General features: G+C 34.8%; 1 protein-coding gene across 3 annotated transcripts in view; it reads right to left on the bottom strand.

Moving 5' to 3' along the window:
- Positions 1-21,390, bottom strand: part of CNTLN (centlein) — a 194,288-nt gene that overhangs the window by 81,608 nt on the left and 91,290 nt on the right. For all 3 annotated transcript variants that reach the window (XM_031054312.1, XM_034073006.1, XM_034073005.1), the window contains 2 exons: positions 17,522-17,647; positions 11,940-12,061 (listed from right to left, as the gene is read on the bottom strand). In XM_031054312.1, coding sequence (XP_030910172.1) covers positions 11,940-12,061; positions 17,522-17,647 — 248 coding nt within the window. The remainder of the gene's footprint in view (positions 1-11,939; positions 12,062-17,521; positions 17,648-21,390) is intronic.

Here is a 21,390-nt window from a genome sequence, read left to right as displayed (position 1 = left end):
AGAATAAGGTTTGTTTGCTATAAATAACTTCATGAAAGTCATTCTTGCTTGTAACATATATATATGAAAAATACCAATAGGAGCAGGAAAGCATGCAATATTCTATTTTATGGACCAGTGCTTTGGATCTATCCTCCAACTACAACTGCCATAGTCTCACTCATCAACATTAAAACAAGGATAGTAAGAAATCAAAAGAGATCAAATCAATACAGCCTATAGTTTATGCTGGTATTGTATGTATTTTTTAAGGTACTGACATTGACCCACAATTATAGTATCTGCTCTTTCCAGCATCATACAATGTTCTGAGTGACATTTTATTTGCAATATAATAATTTTTGATTACTTCTCCATTATTTAGCTATTTTTGTAATACTCACCCACTTGGAATATGCGAAGAGGTAGCATAATAAAAACTGTGCTGTAGAATCAGTTTTGCCAAAGGAATTACTTCTGATTTCTTTTAGATTATAGCTAGGCATCAGCAAGAAATTCTCTTTAACAGTTGCTTAGTTATCAAGTTACTAGAATAGGCAAAATGCTCATACCATCTGCATATAAGCAGGACTTCTGCAAAATATACCTTATTGCTAGAACAAAATTTCCTAGTACTCATCATTTTTAATTGTCAGCAGTTCTAAAGATACCATCAGGAGCCCTCACGCAGCTCCAGATCTGAGGTACATATACACATGTGCAGTTGGGTCTTAATGCATTTAAAAAAATGTAATTTAGAAATATAGTCTGAACTATAGCATAAACTTTCTCCCTGCACTTATAAATTCAAAGGACTTCATTTGTCAACAGTTGCCGACCCTAGGTTAACCCATTGCCAGAGGACTCTAGTTAGTCCTCTAGCAAACTACTGCCTCCTGAGTAATACACATCCTATAAGTCAGCCATTGCTCATCCGCAGCTTCCAGCATTCATAGGTAGGTCCAGCAGGAGACTCCTACACTCCTCTGCATACAGATAAAAGGAATTAAGAGAGTAGACTCATGGCAGTCTAAAATAAACATACAAACAAACAATAAGTATTTTTTTTCCATTTGTCCTGGGAATTTTATCTGGAAAATAAAACCAAGCTGAGAATCTCATTTCTAATAGAGCTGAATACTTAAGAAGAAATAACCCACTGTGGAAACCGACTCCTTCCCAAGGATTACATATTGTAAGACTGCAGCAGGATGACTCTTTGGAGAAATAAACAGAACCAACCACAGTCTCCAAACGCAGACTGCTGCTGGTGTGGACAGGTATCAGGGGGCTAGTACTGAAGCTGCTGCAGTCAGGGAAGTCTTCCTCTGAGTCCAAGAGATTAGCTATCGCCTTTTCAAATGTTTTACTCCAATGCCATGGAAGATTATTAAAGACCAGAAAGCTAAATTAAGAACAAAATCAGACAGAAAAAGACTGCTAAACAAGCTTTGCATGCTCTTTATCAGTGTCCTAAAAAAGGGTCAGTAGTGTTGCTTATTACAGTAACCAAAATAAGTGCCAAGGAATTTTTTCTTATCCAAAGGTTAAACCAAATAGCCTATCAATCCCGGCAAGGAAAACAGGACAGCAGAAGTTGTTTTCATCTCCTCAGAAAAGAAAGGAGCTTTAGGAGAACGACAACAGAGCAGAAAGATCTGATAGAAAGGTCTCTTAGGTAAGCAAAACTGAACTGTACTTTCTGTTCGCAAGTCTTCAAAATGGTAAAAATACTACTCTGTAAAATCAGAGTAAAGCATACATGCACAATGCACATACTTTTGTAAAAAGCCCATGAAGAAAATATAGGAAGAGACTGTCATAAATTAGGATGGAGAGTCTGATATGTCATAACGTAAACCCTGATTTTAATTTTCTATTACTTAAAAATTGTTTAGAGTAATGAGAACCAAGTTAGGAAGAAACTTTATAAAACTTTTAGAGGTGAAATACTATTCTGACAGATATTCTTCACTTTCTTTTCCTACAGCATTACGATTCAAGAACATTTGCCTGCAGTAAGGGCAAAAGAAGCTCTTTTCATGGGTCTGTATATTTATGTGTCAACTGACAGCCTTGAGAGGAAAGAGTAAACCTGGGAGCAGGTGTTTGATCTAGACTGTGCAAGAGAGCAAAAACCATTACACATGTCTGGGGATAATGCTGCCAAAGGAAGAGTAAAGCAAAAGTACTAGCATTACTTACATTTTTGAACATTCAATGATGATACTTACATTCTTGAACATTCAGAATGATTTACTTGAATTCCTTTACAGGAAGAAAGCTATAAACTTACACTTTACACAAAGAAGCTTGTAGTCTTAATTAACCAAGGAAAGGAATATTTGACTACACAGAGCCATTGAGCTATCTATCTTACTTTGTCCATTCACTTCCCAAATACAAGTCTTTATCATTCTTGTTTCCCAATTCCATCACTTACAGGATGGATGAAAATTGCAAGAAGTAGTATCTGCTGGTGCTAAGTAAAGTCTCTCTGATTTACAACCCACATTCAGGAGCAAAACAGGATAAAAGCAACTGCCCCCCATAAAAGAAAGTAAACAGTGTCACAGTTGTCAAGAATGAGTTTTGAGGTATATTTCAAATTAATAGTCACTCAAAACCCAAGGATTTGCCAGTGACTAGTGACTAAAGTAGTTTCAACATGCAGCATAGCCTTTAGCTTGCAAAAGGATAGTAGAAACCCATGCCTAAAATTTTACCTACCATTTAGTGATCTTTTACTTGTTTACTATAGCACAAAACCAAGTGACTGTCCAAAGGTGTTTAAAAAAAAAAAGCATTGTGTAATGATACTTAATGATACTTATTTTAATTTGATTTTTTTTCATTCCTTTATAACAAGACCATAAACAGTGTTTACCCGTAGTTAGTTCAGAGAGCATTCAGGGGTACAGGTTTAACCAACATAACATAGAGAAGCACAGAGGGTGAGGACCCTATTGCATGAATATGAAGACAGTTTAACTGACACATCAGTGCTTTTAACCTTATATGAACAAATCTCAGATGACCAACACATCAAAGCCTCCATTACAGACATTATATAGAAAATGGCAACACGTACGATTTCCAAAAGTCCCCAGATTTGTCTGTCTGTTAGGATAAAGGATATTACAAGATCTGGTGTACACAAGTAAGAAAAGGTCTAGAGACAAGTTCCACAATTAAAAATCATTAATCCTATCATCCTTGACAGAACACTCACTGGAAAACAATATATTCGTTTCAGTTAGCTGGGTAGTACCTTGTGAAAATGTAACTGGATTCTTGCTAGAAAAAGTAATTCTCTTCACTAAAGGGGCTATATAAGTTGATTATGCAAAAGCCCCTAAATGACTTTGCTGGCATGTAGATCTCCGATATTGGTTCTTTAAAAATATCTGCTAAAAACTGCACCCTGTAGTACAACCAATGTTGCTGTTTTCTTACATTTTAAATAATTTGTAGTAATTATATCCAACAACTGCACTGGTTCAAGTTCTTACACTTGAGCATGACTATCATTTCCACTGAACAATGTTCAGTCTAGTCAGTGAGAATGCACCTTTGTCAGAACCCTCAACCACCAGCAGCAGAATCTAGGCTCTATCTAATAATTTTCAATAGAATGAAAGGTGGAATTTTAGATTTAGCAATCTTTTTATCCATCCAAAACCTAAAGAAATACATATACAAAACTTTCAACAATATTCAGCTTTGCAGTATAGAATTACTAATTCTAGTAAAAAGTAAACAAGAGCCCCAAGCTATAAGATTCAAGTATTTCTGCAGTAAAAAGGCTGCTATGTCCCCATACTCCTAAAACTGAAGAACAAAAAAATTACTTTACAGAGGCAGAACACATGTCAGAAGGGCTATACTCTGTAGGTGACAATTTTTAACACCAATGTAGCACGAATGCATTTTTATCCAAATTAATTTTGTACATGGTGTAGCTATTAAGTGGAACAAAGGAAAAAAAATATGGTACTATTTGGACACTGCTCAGAACAATGGACGTTCAAAGTCTCTGATGACCAGATACCAGATATGTCCTATGTGGGCAAACAGGCTGTCAAAGTTATCAAAACTGCAATTTTTTAGCAGTTTTTTAGGAAAAAAAAAAAAAAAGGAAAAAGGGAAACACACCCCTCCCCCAACCCCATTCAAAAAACAGAAGAGCTAATAAAGCCTCCATTTATATTTCTAACTTCCACCATTCCATAACAGTAAATTTAGCTTTCCTCCACCACACTTTTGCTAAGAAAAGGCAAGAGACATCACATGCTATTGTTGTTCCCAAGTTAGGCTCATGCAAACTGCCTGATCAGATACCACTCCAGAGGGCACAGAACAGATGCTTTGAATATATAAAGAATACGGAAAACAGAACTTGTGAGGTTTTGTTTTCCTAAAAACGCAAAATTAATAAGACCTCTTAATTAAATAGCTGTCATAGCAAACTAAGAATGCTATTGAGCTTGCAGTGATTCCACATGCTTCAGAAATCAGGATCACATTTTCTACAAGAGGATCTCTACATAGAGATGCATATGATCATACTGTACTCATGCCATAGTGTCTTATGTCAAAGAATGTATCTGCCCAAATCATTCAGAGAATCAATTCAGATATCAATTACAAGATATCCTACAGAGTAATCCAGAATGAAAAAATGTAAAATTGTAAAGCTTCCACAACAGCTTATATAGTCAACTATACCTTTCCAAACTGCATATAAAGACCAAAGGGACAGAGTATCCCATATAGCAGGAAATTATAATTTAATATGGAAATGCCGAACTAGTTTGTATTAGCTAGCTTGTAATCAAGTAGCAGTTCAATTGGACATGCTACATACTAATTTACCCTGAATTTCAGCAAAATACAAATAATATAGATACAAACATGTATCTAACTGATGTGGGAAGAATACGTTGGAGGGCATATCTGCCAGTGCAATTCCACAGATAGGTAACACTTAATACTCAGTAGCCAATATTAAAAGTAATATATCTAAAAACCTGAGAACTATACTACATGTATATGTATATATCTGTGCATGTTTGCATATATTTAGCTCTATAAAAATGTATCTTTCAATCTATCTGTAAAATGATATGCCTATTTTAATTGAAGATATTCCAGCTCTATGTGGCTCCAAGATGCTGAATCTGAAAGCCCTGGTGTTCCATGGCTGAATTAAAGAAATTACAATTTTTTTCTAAGTTACTAGATCTTTCTCTTGCAAGTTTTCAGCACTTTGATGCAGCTAAAATAAAAATTGCATTATCCAAGCATGGTCTCAGCTGTTACCTACTGTTCGAATACTCCCGTTTTTCTGTTTGCTTAAGGGGGAGAAAAAGTGATCGAATTGTATGTTTACCTTAACATAGAACCGGAACATCAGTACAATGCCTGCTTCTGTAGCCTACAAGAACATGACAGTTGACAGGAAATGACTGTAACATATGTGTTGCATACTTCACAGAGAAAGTGACATGACCCGTGTGAGAAGACTAAAATGGGAGATCCTAGCAGAGCTGTGGAATTGTTTTCACTTGGCCAAAAACATTAACCAATACTTCAAAGAACACTTAAAGAATTTATTTCAACTACCTCTTTTTGTTTCTGTTTTTAACTCTTCAATTTTGGCATGAGTTTAGCTGGTAGCTGCTATAGGATTTATTAAGATAATGAGTTAGGAGGGCTTAAAAGTTAGACTGTTTCCTTAGGTATCATTTCAGATCTCAAAATTAACTTCAATTTCAGAGCTTGTTTGTTTTATTTTGTTTTAATAATGGTGAATTTTCAGAAGGTTTTATAAGTCAAAAATAAATATGCAGCTTTTAATGCAGATTATGTACATGGTGGAAAATAATCTAATGTTCTTTGTGAAAAAGTAAACAGTGGGAGAGGAAGCTTTATAAAGAAGTCAGGTAAAATTATTACAAAAAACAATTTCTATAAAGTGAGAGAAGAATAATTCCATAATGCACTTGGTATAAAGACAAATAATATTAACAGCAAAAAAAAAGTAATCCTCTTCCTTTCAGGAGAATGTTGTGAAATTCAAGAGAAATATACACACAAAGCATTGAGCACATACTGATATAACCACAGTTTATTTTACTAATATAGTATGGGATTGTTAAAATATATTTTCTTTTATATGCACAAACAGTTCAAATGTATACATCATTGATCATGGAGAGTGTGCAGCCCATGGCTCTGAAACATATTTCATTATTAATTGCAAAGTAATATAACATGCACATGCTATTCTTTAATAACCAAAAAGTAAAAAAATGGTAGCAACAATGTTATGATTCTACATCAAAATTCTACGAGAAATACTGATGTTTGGCATTCTGAAATTCATAAATACCGAAAGCTTCATATATTTCAAAAAAGAAGTGAATGAATACAAGGCTTAAACACTGTATTTGTTTGTGTTAGTGTCCAGCTTCAAAAGTGCATAGCGTTTAATAGTTTACATGGAAGTCAAAGAAATCCTTGCCTGTGATGAGAAGAAAACTATTACAAGAAAGGACCTGACAGAAAGTAGTGGCTGACATAAAGTCATTCCACCAAATTCTACAGAATTTGGAATTAGGCATTACCAGAATGGTGACTTCTGAAGTAACTTCAGTTTCTTCTGACTTAAAACCAGATTTCATAACTTAAAAACCAATTGCTTACAGTGTGCCAATATTGGTAATGACTGCATTTTGGAGACTAGGACATGCACCCATGAGCTCACCTTTGTTTTACCATATATTCTATTTACTATCCATCTATTATGACAGCAACATATGTGCAAGTTAAAGATACTTTACACAATTGTTCTACCCCTGGGAAGAAGGGAGGGAGTTAAAATAGACTTCAACCAATATATAATTCTATACAGACACACTTCTTCAAGCAATGTTGCTTTGGATTTGGCTTATACATGCTCTGTATCAACTTAAGCTAACAATCAGTGGGGTCTACGAAATTAAGTGTATCCACAAAAACAATGGGCTAATCTGATTTACTTACACTGCATATAAAATCACACATATAAATAATTGGTACAGCTCTGTAGATTATGTCCTTTATTCACAGAGCATAAGAAAGAAGACCTATCTAGCCTGGGCTAAATCTGGAAAGTACACTAAATTTAGTATTGAGTTTCTTAACAAAATGAGCTCAAATCTTGAAATGCTGAATTCTTCAGCAATTTAAAGACACGTGTTATAAGAGACAGACACTAAAGACAGATATAAGAAACAGAGGAGTTATTTATTCATTCCTTCCTTACTTCGACTAAGAATAAGCTTCATTGCTCATAAGGAGTAAAAAGCCCCTAAACACACCAAGGAGTTCACCTTAATGATCAGAGTGGTGCACTGGCTTCTTACTAAGTACCATGCAGAACTTTAAGAACTCATGTTCACTTAATCCATATTTTGAAGAGCTCAATTGCTTCCTCATGCCACTTCACGACAATCTAGTCAAGGCTGCTGATCCACAATGAAGGAAACATAAGGGTGTCCCCTATAAATGTAACTGCACCAGAGGTCTAGAAAAGCAGTCCAACTGTACCAACCTTTAGGCTAAATACATAAGCAATCTTTCTTTCATGGCTTTGTGTGAAAAAAAAGTCTTATGTTATTGCTCCTGAGTTACTGTTGCCTGTGGTGCATGTGTTGATTAGTGAAAAAAGAAGAATCGCAATTGCAATTAAATGCATGGCAATAAAGTGCTCTTTCCTACATAAGAATAAACAGAAGTAGTACATGTGAAAATTTGTTATTATAGTTTAAAAACAACAATGATGGGACAATGAAGTGACAAGAATAGGCACACAATTGAAACTGGCAGATATAAGAATACCTGATGCAATACAGCTCCTGGCAATACTGTATTTAATATGTTAAAGCAGCTTACAGGCAACACAAGGACTTACATACTACAAAACAATTTACTGCTGTTGAAATTCTGTAATACCAGTCTTCATTATATCTCCACAAAATCAGTTTACATTGTGATCCATTGGGAAAACACATTTTCTTTAATGCTGACAAAAACCAAAGTCTGAATAAAAGTTTCTATGATGTCTTGATTCTTAAATGAAAAAAAGAAAAATCAACTTGACTTACAGAAAGTGTTAAGTAGCAGCAAAGGGCTAATTATACCATACTATCTTCCTTTTGTCTAGTATAAAAGAACATTTTCTTACTTTGCCTAGTTGAGTATAATAGCCTATGAATTATGAGATCAAAGCAGCAAACTGTATGTTTTCTAAAGTAAGAGTTTCCTTCACCAAGTTTTACACTTACTACAGCTAAAAGAGCTGTGTGAAGGGATCAGCACTAAACCCAAAGGACAGGCTGTGCACAGCAAGAAAGAGAGCAACTCCCTCGTGCTTTTTGCAGGTCACTACCAAGGACCATGTTAGCAGATCCACACCAGACCCTTAACAGGCAGCTCTGCTGCTACCAGTAATTAGCTTGGACAGCTCTGGCTCCAGGAGTAGCAGCAAGGCTACACCATAATGAGCTCAGCTGGGATTAGCAGGACAGGGCAGGGAACCAAGAGAGCTGAGGCATTCTGCATTGCGTATGTATCACAGAGATCAAACAAGGATGGCTGGCTAGGTTATCCCCTCACCACCTCATTCCAAAAATGAAGCACGGCAGTGTGTAAAATACAGGCTAATGAAGAGCGACACCTCCAACAGATGAGAGCCATATTAATTAACACAATCCCTAGATCATGGAATACAGTTTCTGTTAGTGCTAGCAAACTTGTAACTTGTCACTGATTTAAGGGGGGGGGGGGGGGGAGAAGAAAAAAAAAAAAGGAAAAAAAAAGAGCTGATGTTTTCCTTTTCTGCTTTTGGTAGAAAATGGTTTTATGTTGGAATTTTGCAAGGAATTTCCCTTCTGTGACCTGCAAAGCACTAACTTCAGAAAAGAAACAGTAGAATGTTTCTTTATGTAAACATCATTTAAGAAACAAACACACTTTTCTATCAATAGCCTTTTGTGTTCCTTTTTGAAAAAAGAGCTCATTCCACACAGCATCAGAATCCTCTTGATAAAGCTCATGGGGGTCTGTACGCTGGTATCTGCCTTTACCACTCTCAATCCTGTTAATTAGTAAAAAGAGGTTGTTTCCGGATATCTACATGTCTTAGGGTGACAAAAATATAAAAGCATACTTGCTTTCAGAAAATACAAATTTTAAAACTACAGCATACACTGGATATAAATATCGTATGGTGTATACATTCTGTGAGGCATGAAAACTTAAATATGGTTATTATACAAAAGATCAATTACATAGCTTCACATAGGTATGCTAGTATGGCACCATAGCTATCAACTGACATGTGGCAGAGCAGTGTCATCCACATTCATTCAGTTAATATTGTTTACAGTATTAGCATGAGAAAGCAGAAGGTGAAACCATCATACAACCTCTTACAAAACAATGCAGGAGACACCAGCTCCCCCAGTGCTCCTGCAAAGCCAGTCTACAAAAAATATGCCCCTTGCAAAAAAACCAAGTTACATTAATGTCCACTCTAAATCAAACTGGTCTAATGAAAGAATGAGCTGCTTATGGATAAGATGATGGACCAGGAAAAAGCATACTGAATTTAGAAACGCAGAAAAAGAAAGTGAAAATATTCCAGGTTTTGTGTAATTACAGTGTTTTTATGCATTTTAGTAATGCAGAAGATCAAAATTATATTAAAAAAAAATCCTTTACAAAATAAATTTACAACTCTCTGCAACCTGCATTTCTGCTGGGATAGAAATAAACTCTTGGAAAATACAGTAACCTCATAAGGCCCCCATCATCTTTGCAGTCACATATGTCAGTGGAAGTTGTATGTACACTGACAGGTGCATTAGGTCCCATCAGCTGCCATCTCAATAACAGATTCTACTCTATGAAGAATCAAAAAGAATGGGGTCCTTCATCACTTACAGAGGATCAGAAGTGCCACATAAGCAGATGATACTGAGCTCTTAACGCACAATTTACATTACACCAGCAATATAAAGCTTTTTGAGATAACAAAATTACAGTGTAAGGTGTAACCATTTACAGATTGTTTTTATTTGTGTCTTGGACACTTTTCTTTGTTTAGCCACATTAAAAAGAAAAAAAAAACAACTCCTTTAGTATGATGGCTTCATAGAATTCTGTTCTGACAACAAAAGTGATCAAACTGTGTAATCTGCAGCTTATCTTAATTATATATGAAAACTCCCCTACATGAATAAAGATTTAGTATTACACCTTCCCCACCATCTACTTTTCCCAAATACATTTCTGTCAGGGCAGAAGCTGGTGCAATTTATTTTAAGCAGAAACAGAAGTTGCTTTTGTCACCCTTATCCTTCCCCCTCCCGTATTTTTTTAACTATCAGAATCAGAACAATCAGTGCTTCATTGTATATGAAATTGGATTGTTCAGGTTTTGATACTGTCATTATCTAGGTTTTTTTTTTTTTTAATCTGTGGACTATGAATGCTTTACTTAGCTTTAGGCATGGAATTAAATAATTTAATTCAAAAAAGTAACTATCATCCAGCAGATTTCAGTCATTCCCATATTGCAATGAATTTAAAACTGCAACAGAAGATAAAAACATCTATCTTTCCTAAATAAACAATACCTTTTCATTCCAATTTAAACAAATCCAATTGTTGTTTATGCTTTCATATTTCAAAATATACTCTTGTGCTACCAAAGCCTGTAGCACATTTGTACCTTGCCATCATTTTCATTCCCACTTGGTTTTTATTTTTTAAAAGACAAACCATTCTTAGGTAAATACTACAGTATTACAAAGCAATACAAATCTACTCAGATAGGGCAAAGCTTTATTTACATATGAGGGACAGTTTATCATTCAAAGTAGGACACTATGTCACTCTGGATTCTGAACAGCTTCCAGTTTTGCAGCAATTTCTGTGACTTTTTGGTCAGACAGAGTTACAAAATTTGTGTCAAGATTAGTCAGCATTGCTTTAATTACAGAAAGAATTATTTGCAGTAAAATACATATGTGTTTATTAAACTGTAGGTGCACAATGAAGTATTAGTAAAGCCACCAGGATGCAATGATCTAATCAAATTACCTTCCTGAAACAGGGCCTGAAAAACTGTATCTACGCAGTGTCTGATAACCGACATGATAAAAAGTATCTTCATATACCTGAAATGTGTCTGCTTGCCAAAAATTCTCACTCTCTGCTAAGGACTTCAAAAATTCTGTATAAAATTTTCAGTGCTCTGTATAGAATTTAAGGGAGAATTATATATATAAAATATTCTCTATTTAAATTTTAATGTGTTGAAGTCTTTCCATTAATAAAGATATTACTGCAATATTTTTGTAGAACTACCAGAAATAACTGATTTCGTAAACACTTAACAGTGCTTTTCACTCACATTCTCTTTATTTTCCCTATTAAGAAGGGGATTTTAGGATTAGCGACAGTTAATGTTTGAATCACCAAATACTAGAGAGACTTATTTCTGTATTTTAAGTGAATAAAATTATTCATAAAAACTATTTGAAACACAAGGAGAAATTGATCTATTATTGAAAATTAAAAACATACACTGTCAACAAATTAATCAACTGGGGAATTATATGAACATAAATAAGCAGCCCTAACAGCCCTTTGCCCAATATCCAGGCTCACAAAGAGATCCGAAATAAAATAAGTCAAGGTGTCAGCTCAATACATTTTACTCTTGGTTTCAACTACAATTTTTCTCATATAGGGGTATACCATGCATTCTGCTTAAACAAAGAATAAAGTCTTGATCACCACATAGCAGCTTCTCCCTTCAAATCAAATTCTCTTTTAAACACCTATATAATACTTTTGTTCAGATTTCTTGTGTAAGGGAAATGTTTTTAATGAGCTATGTAACTTACCTGCTATCACCCTCTTCCCACTGCTTTAATTGCTCTTTTAGCGCTCTGTAGTTGGTCTGTAACATCTGCAGCCTCTCTCTGTGTTTTTCATGGGCTGCTCTTAGCTCATCAGTTTCTTGAGTCTGTATAGCAACAAAAAAAACCCCAAAATTACAGTTGGGCAAAATGTAAGAGACTGTCACACAGAAACAAAAGTTCTGCTTAAGTAACTAGTAAACAGAAAAACACCAGGAATAATAATACTGGAGGTCAAATTTTCCTTATTGCTAGAGTGGCAGATTTTTGCTTATTTGGCAAAATTTACTTTCATCTTTTCATGATGTCAAGAAATTTAAAAAAATTTACTACTAAAATACCAGTTTTCAACTTATGAATGCATTGCCTCAACACACTGAAAAAATATACTTTTTTCCTTCATGGAAAACTAATCTGCATATTTTAAGGAAAACACTGCCCACCCTTGAAGTCAACATCAAAACCCCCTAGATTAAATAGCTTCAGGATTTTCCCATACATTGATTTATTTCTCTAAATATATATAAACCTGCAGCATACAGACTTTGTCCTCTGTTTTTACAGAACAAGATTTACATCACAGGATAAAATAATGCAAGTTTAAAAAGAGATTTTCCATACTGTGTTCTGAAAAACATTAAGAACAGGACATTTCACAGCAAGTTTAATGCTGGCATACAGTAGTAAAGAATTCGCCAGACACCATCCTGCAGTAAAATTTGTCCTCAGTACATCACTTCAGGTTCAATGGGAGCTCTGCTTGTAGAGAACTATAGAACACATTTCTTACTTTTTAAGTACATCACAGTACTTTGTTTTCATGTATTTCCTGCTTATATGCTAAGAGGGCATTTCAGCATTAGTCAATAAATAAGATACATCAATATTATGAGCTGCAAGCAATAAAAATTAAATCCCACTGTAAAAGCATGGGTTTCTACAGTAGTGCTAATTAAAAAGTACCTAGACTAAGCTTGGCTTCTAAAATGTAGCTTAGCTTTCATGATGCATAAGCAAAGCTGAAAAATACCAGCTAAAAAGTCAGATGTTACTATATAAAAAATTCCAAATGTTTTATGGAAGTGAATCAGGCAACAGAAAAAGGAGATTAAGTAGTAAAAGCAGGTACCAAAGTGACCTTAGTATTAAATACTTTCCTGTAGCAGTGGTGTTACTTTTTTTTTCCTGATACAAACTCTAACACGGATAAATTTATAAAATTGGAATTGCTTAAAAAGTACTTATGTCTGGTTTTCAGTGACTCATATAAATACTACATTGATATTGATAACAAGCACACAAATAGCAAGATAAATTTATGACAAAGGACAGAGTGACCATTACCAAGCTTTGTCTGACACTATAACAGGAGTTTTTTACAAGAATCCAATTACAGATGCCATTTTCAAGAGAAGTTAATGAACTTACTGTTCTGAGATTGTTTGATCTTGCTAGTGAAAACTGATAAAGTTTGGCAAAGTACTGGAAAATAATGTCTTCAGCATAAAACCTCAATAGCTTATTAGTGTCAACACCCTTTCAGAAATATAACCAAATGCAGAATTTGGCCTTTCCTGTTTATAAATCCACATTTTTCATTATTGCTTACAAGTTTCATTATTCATTCTGTTACAGTTATTCTTTTCCCTTATCAGTTGCTACTTTTGCAGAAACAGAAATCAGGAAATTAACTGCCCTAATACTCTATTGAATTAAGAATTTGAGAACTTTAACTTTGCACTGTAATTTCCATAATTTGTTAGGTTCCATCTCTCTCTAGTTGAATTACATTATAGTTCTCTTATAATTAACCTCTCTTGTATACATTTTCCTGTATAGTGACAGAAGCTAGACAAAGCAACCATCTTCAGCAATGCTGGGTCTCCAGGCTGTTCTCCAGCTCTCCACTGTCATTCTTAGTACCTCCCATGCAGTGTGAAAGACAGAAAGACAAAAGTCTAATCTGCAGAACGAAGAACACAAATGCCTGTGAAAAGAAGTCTTTCGTTTTTTTTTCAGGTAGTTCAGACAAGCCAAAAGACTCTAATCAGTAGTTCAAAATTTTGTTGAAATTGACCAGTAACAAATGGAATAAAAATGGAACTACAGAATATATTGATTGAATTCTTTGATCACTCTTTTTAGGCTGACAAGAAGTCAGGAATCTTACCACTGAAAAAAAAGATAAAATTCCCCACAAGTAGTTATGTGGACAAGACACAATAGTAATAATATTATTTTCAGGATCTGAACACCATAAATAGAATAGTACTGTATATATAATATCTAAACTAAATATAACACTGTGCCATTGCTGACATTAACAAGTACTAAGGTTGCCCTAAAGATTGATATATTCTAGTTCTAATTTACTCCAGTATCTTAGGACTTCAAACAAAAAGAACGAGAAAACTTAAAGGGAAGCTGCCCTATTGCTTTTGAAAACTTTCCAGTTAAAGCCCAGAATATGTCCTCCAGGCTATAACATTGACCACAGTTCTAGAAACATAATATGGGAGAATATATTCTTAGTTTGTATCCAATATCTAACTCTTGGCAACCAGACTTCTACCCACTTCCTGAAGACCAACAGTAGATTGAAGTACTATGTTTTGGAACATTCTAAGAACGAGCTTGACAATTTCTTATTCAAAATCCATGAAATACTCCTATTTACTTTGACATTCTCTTCCTTAAAAAAGGGTGCAATCAAGCATGCTCTGTTCCTTTGTAGTATGTCCTGGAGTGCAGAAATGAAGCTGAATTTTTACCAAAAGTACAGACACACTGAATTGATATATTAGCCAAAAGACAGTAAGAACCAACTTTACTTGACGAAAAATGAGTCAGCTAAGGAGTACACAGCACCTTGCCCTTTTCTGTTCTTTTGTAATACTGACTGGGGTATCAAATATATTCCTGTTCCTGAAAACCCCATAAATAATAATGTTGGTTTGGTTTTGGTGTTTTTTTGTTGGTTTTTTTTTTTATTAACTGTTTTTCAAAGGACTGATGGATAAAGTCACTATTTAAATCTTCAGGATATACATGATCAGTATGCGTACTGACAGAGCAAGCACTTTTCTAAGCAAGTTTCTTTCAAGTAATCATATAGTCAACACTTTGCTTGAGGAAGCAATAATGCAAGTATCACTTTCAAAAGTGCTGATCACATACATTATTCTTTGTTAGAAGCACTGCCCGAGAGGAGGCTAATATAAAAAAAATCATACAATGCTAACAGAATTATTCTGATGTTAATATTAATGACAGATTAGTTCACTGTCATGCTAGCAATAGCCTTATTGAATTCTGAATGTAGTGCCACAACAGTATTTAGTATGTGTCATGGTTTGAGCATGTTTTGAGGGTGTTTTTGTTCAAGGTTTTTTCCAGCCAGGTGGAGGAGGGGAGGCCGGAAGGAAGGAGAGACAGGACACCTGACCCAGGCTAGCCAATGAGGTATTCCATACCATAGCACGTGATGCCCAGGATGCATACTGGGAGAGAGAGACAGCTGGAGGGGGGGAGCTGTAGAGGAAAATGGAGGAGGGAGCACGCGGTGCTCGGCCGGGTAGGGTGGAGTGAGTTATGGGTCGGTGGCTGGTGGGGTGTTGTATTCTTTTCGCTTGTTATTGGCTGTATCATTATTATTGTGTTATGCCTTAGCTATTAAACCGTTCTTATCTCAATCCGTGGGGGCTACATTCTTTGGATTTTCCTTCCTAACTCTCAGGGAGTTGGGGGACTTGGTTTAAACCACGACAGTATGTTACCAGGGCTTCTATAGCTTCTTTTCAGTCAATTCCAGCATTCTGCAAAAGCAACCAAGTTTCCTAAAGAAAATGCAAGGAGTTCGTATGTTCAGTTTCAAGGGGCAACAGAAGACAGCCCTGGAAGACCTCATAGATTAACAGCTGTAACAGAGATCCCATACTTGCCACATAATAAAGCTGCACAGATTCCTAAATTATCCTTTAAGATGAAAAAGAAGAAATTACAATGGCAATACGGTAAGAAGTAAAAATTATGTTATGAGGTCATGCACATAGAATAACATATTATTATGTTATTTTTTTTATCTGCTCAGAAAATTGGTGTGCTTTTCTTCTCTTGTCTTTCCAGAAGAAAACAGAAATGTAGACTTCTCTAACATTTGAGACAACAACCATACACACTCATGTGTGACTTTTGTTGCCAAGGGCAAAACAGTTGTAGTCCAAAGTACCAGAATAACTTGTAGCATCAGTGTCTGGCAGGCCAAGTAACAGTAACAAGAAGGAACCCTGCCAAAGACCAGTTCTCAGGTACAGCTGGAGGATATGCCTTGGATTTCTCAACAGAAAGAAAAAACAAAACGGAAGTAACCTTCTGACTCCAAGGAACAAGGAGCAAGATGGACTGTAAGGCTGAATTTGAAGTCTAAACCATCTTTCCTGTTCATATACTCTATGTATATTAGACACTATATTAAACCCTCTCAAGTGTACAGGGTGAGGAACTTTTGCATTTGTGCTGAAATATAATTCCCACTCACATTTTTTCCTAAAATTGACTTATCACATTATGAGTGTCTTTTTGCATGAGGGAGGAGCTCTGCACTATGGTCTGTAGATTTTCCAAATTTATGCATTCACCCAACATTTATCACAGCATGTTCAATATATGCCAGTTCTGTTATAGGCTACATATATCAAAAATATCATTTAAATTCCATAACTCTGAACAAACACGGGAAGGGAAGGCAAGGGCAGGGGAGGAGAGGGAAGGGAAGGAAAGGGGAAAGCGATGAGAAAGAAGGGGAAGAAAGACAGAGGAGACAAAGAGGAAGAGAGAGGAGGGGATAAGAAAGAAAGATAAAGGGGGTGGGGGGAGGGAGGACTTGTAAATATTTAAGAAATTATGACTCAAGGTTTGGGTTTTGCTTTCTGAGGTACAGTTTGAATAAATTAGTCAAAAGGTGCTATTTTTGAAGTAGAAAACCAAACCAACAAAAATCTATAAAATGGGGACAAAATGGGAAATTGTAATACATGCTCAATTAAGCTTTCCTACAAACGATTAGGGTGGAGGGGTTGTTTGCTGGTTTGTATTTTTATTTACAGCATTGTTAGAGTAACAACTTCTGAGCCACGATTTCAAAGAGTACAAGTGGTAAATCTGTGCCAAATAATTGACTTCAGCATTTTAAAATACTGGCTGGCTTCTCTGTACAAAAGAAAAAAAAAATTTGTAATTTCTGCTTCACTTTATTTCTATATGAATACATGAATTTCTCAAAGTATATATTCTCAGACACAAATTTTAAAATGTATTCAACAAGTACATATTCTTCACGACAGCTCAAATAAAGACTTCCACAGGACTGCAGGAGTATCAACACAAAACTCCTAGCAGTAAAGGAAAAAGACAAACTAAAGAGGAGTGCTCTCTGATGCTACCACACTTACAGTCCATAATGATATGTGCATTTTGCATTTTTAAAATGCCTGTTTATTTTGGTATATCTTTATCTACACAAGCTTATAGCTAGAGGGATTTTTCTATTTTTATTTTTTAATGTTCACCTTTAGCTGTAGTGTCTTCTTTAAGTTTTCAATCTTCCTTTCAGCTATTTTAAGCTTCTTTTGCTCCTCTGACTCTCTAAAAGAGCTCTTTGGGGACAGAGACCTTGAACGTTTCACAGGTGGTTCCTGGAGAATAAAACAAGGACATGGTTGAACTAGTTGGAACACCGGATTATGAAAGACATGCAGAATTAAAGAAGAAGTAATTTTGAATACTAATAATGAATTATAAAAAAAAAAAAATCTGCATGGAATACCAGAGAAATAACAAGCAGAATTACCACAGCGCTACCACTAAAGGTTTCTCTGTGACTCGTTAATGAGAATATTCATTTACATTTACATTGTTTCTTTCAGAATAATGATGTCCCATTAGGGAAGACTAAAGGGTTATAGACTCAGAAATGCAAGAAACCTCATTACAAAGGAGGGGATAGAGGCTGGTCTAATTGCTCTATAAGGGTCCAAGGTTACACTTGATAGGACAACCAGAAACAAGAGGGAAAGGATTTTTTTCCCTTTGAAATAGTTTAACACACTGTGAAGTTGAAGGAACAATATGCTTGAGGAATATAAATACAACAGACAGTAGATCTTATACCATAATGACCATATGGTCATTAACTATAATGTGACTAACTAGAGACAAGAATATGTGTTTATATTATGTACAGCTTCATATAGCAATCTGGAGAAATATGCAAAAGTAACACTTAAACTGGGCAGCTTTCTGTTCATTCTATGTCATATGTCCTTATGGCAAAGAAAGACCTCATCAAATTAGACTTTCTGATTTTCTGAATAACTTTGGTTAAGGACAGAGAAATACTAACACACACTTAATATCGATAGGGTGAAATGCTATTATGAAAATAAAAAATAATATTAACTGCGATTATTGTTGTTGCATGCTGCAATTTTCACTGTAAAAGAACTAATTTACATCAAAAGGAATTGAGGATAAAGTCTTCTTAAATACTATATATTTCAACACTTCCGCAATTCCACTCAATTAATCCAAAGAAGATCTTAATTAGCAACTGCAATTTTTTACTTTGACCATTACATTTCAGTATTAAATGTTTACAAGACACTGTATATCACATTTTCACTTCAAATGTTATCAGTTTCACAAAGGAGAAATAAAACAAAATCATGAAATATCAGAAAATAATATCATCGCATATTTAAGAATTTAAATATTGCCAAGGTGCTTTTGCTTCTGAAATGTGACTGAATGAGATTTTAAAAATAAAAATTAAAAAACAAAACCCAAACAAAAAAAGCCCAAACCAAACCAGAAAAAGATAACAACACCTTTCCCTCATCCCTCTGTCCTCCCCCCCAAAAAAAAACCAAAAAAACAAACATCTGGAAAGAATTTTAGGCCATTTAAAATCTGAATGCCAAATGGATATATTTTGTATATTCCTGTCAGTCCCTTTGTATAAGAGAAGAAACTAGAGGAAAGTTTTAATCAACACTTACAACAGTATTCCCAATGGTATGGTTTTATATTGTCAGTATAACACTGTACTAAGAATAGATCTCTATGAAATACTAAGATTACCAATTTACACTTTTTTTAGTAATTCTCAGAAATATACCCAAAGGTTTACAACAGTTCATAGACACTAATAATAATCAAAACAAATTGATTTGATTTCTTTCAGGTGTCTGAAACAGAACATCCCAAGATCAACATACCAAAATACATACTCATTTTCAAAGCTCCAGATTTCTTGAATAAAATTGAGATCTTAAATAAAATTCCCATCTTCTATCATAATGACTGCATACCCATACTAATTTTTCTGAAAAGAAATCTAGAATGCATTATTTTTCAGTAAGTGTTTCCTAGTTAAACTTTATTTTGTATACAGAAGACTTAGAAAACACAGTATTTCTCTGAAACTGGGAATAAAAGGTCAAAGCACTCCATTTGTTGTCAAAGAGAAGAACAAAGGAAAAGAAGTGGACGAACTGGCACCAGACTGTTAAGAATGTAGAGACTCTACAGCAGAACTGAGAGAAAAACATTGCAGAAAATGTAAAATTCATAGTCTTGCTGCTTTAATCAAAGGTGATCAGATAGAGTGAGTACACAACAGTTTTTCTTTATGTGTGTGCATTTGTATACACACACAGACCTCATATAAAGCTACCTGGAATTGCACTGTGAATCTTTTTCACAAAACCAAGGAAAAAAAAAAAAGAGAAACATTCTAACTATTCATGGCCATGGAAATAATTCCCTGTGAGAACAGGTGGGATCGGTGATGTGCATTAGGAAACATTCTATTGTTTGAATGTGTTTTTCCTGTTTAGTGATAAGACTAGAGGTCTGTGGAGAGAAGGAGCTGGGTCTGGGCTTTACAGCTCCACATAGGCAGTTCAAAGCCAATCTTTGCTAAGGAGGCAAACAGTTTAATTTTCCTACTAAGACAGAAGAGGCTGCGTAGTAAAATACATAGTAATTTGATTGCCTGGGGCAGCTGCAAAACTCATTTTGGAGGAAGTATCTATAATACTCTCAACAACTGCAAAGTTTGCTGCTGTGAGATTTAAGCATTTAATTTTTAATTCAGTCTTCAAATTCCAAAGTAAATTTATCCATACCTGTATTAAATATATACACAAATTTTAATATTTTGAGTCCAGTTTTATGAGCAAAGAATGTTAAACCAAGTCAGTAACAGGCAAAACCAGATTTTTCATCAAATGACCCTAAAGAATACTTACAAAACACTAAGCCAAATTGTAAAAAATTAGAAATAAACAGCCTTTGTAATATGAAAAGATGTGAAACTTTGAGATGGAAATAGTCATGCTCTTGAATTTCAACAGGTTTGTGTTGCATGGAGTCCCAAAAGAAGTAAAAAAAAAAAAAGGCAAAGAAAGGAAGGTGGATCTCTTACTGAAAAGTCTTGGAGCACTCTTCTGCACAGACATATCAGGTCAGTGTCTGCCAGGATATAGCACTGAAGACAGTGGACAGGAATCTCAGTGATTTTTATCAGCTGAAGAAACGAAAACTTGGCTGAAGCTGGACCAGAGTTTGACAGGATTCAGGTGGGTTTTTTTTAAAGAAGAAAAATGGGAAATTCTTGATTCACTGTGTTTCAACAGGAGCTTTATCAGTATTGTAAGTTAACTCATGCTTTTTAATATCTTCACATTAAAGACTTAGAAGAATGCTGTAGAATATATATCAATAAAAAGCAATTATAACTCCCATGCACTGAGAAAGCTTACCTATAAAAATCCAAGGGCTGAGTTACTGAGTCAGTCAGCAGAGATATGGATGGCAGTCTAGGTAACAGAAATCATACATAGGTCACAAAGTTACAAAGTTTAAGCTCCAAAAAGAGCTCTAGGAAGACTTCACACATTTAACAAAGCTTTAAACCACTGCATTGCCTGACTGTTTCTGTTAGTCTGTATGACAGTAGGAATTTGCATTTCTGCAATTCACAAAAAAACAACACTAGTCTCTAAGATACATAGATATAAAATTTTAGATAAAATTTATGTGTAAGTGTATATAAATTTATATAAATAATTATGTATATAAAATTATATATATATATATATATATATATAAGTTTGCATTCTGCAGAAACAAAGGTGGAAGCATGCAGTCATGTGGTCATACATCCCAAATTATCAGACTAGTGACACGTTCCTGTTTTGTCCCAGACTCTTCTTTTTAACACTTTTCAAATTATTTATTCTTTAAAACATTTGTGGTTTTAGAGCAGAAAGTAATCAAAGCAGTGTCATTCTGAGCAGAAGTGATTCCATGCTTACTTGTTCTTTTAGTATCCTAGGAATGCACATAAGGGATAGGGGGTGAAGGGTTAACACGA

This window comes from Melopsittacus undulatus, chromosome Z, assembly GCF_012275295.1.
Source record: "Melopsittacus undulatus isolate bMelUnd1 chromosome Z, bMelUnd1.mat.Z, whole genome shotgun sequence".
NCBI classification, from domain to species: Eukaryota; Metazoa; Chordata; class Aves; order Psittaciformes; family Psittaculidae; genus Melopsittacus; species Melopsittacus undulatus.
The sequence above is the reverse complement of the archived record's forward strand: the minus strand, read 5'-3'. Positions and strand labels throughout refer to the sequence as shown.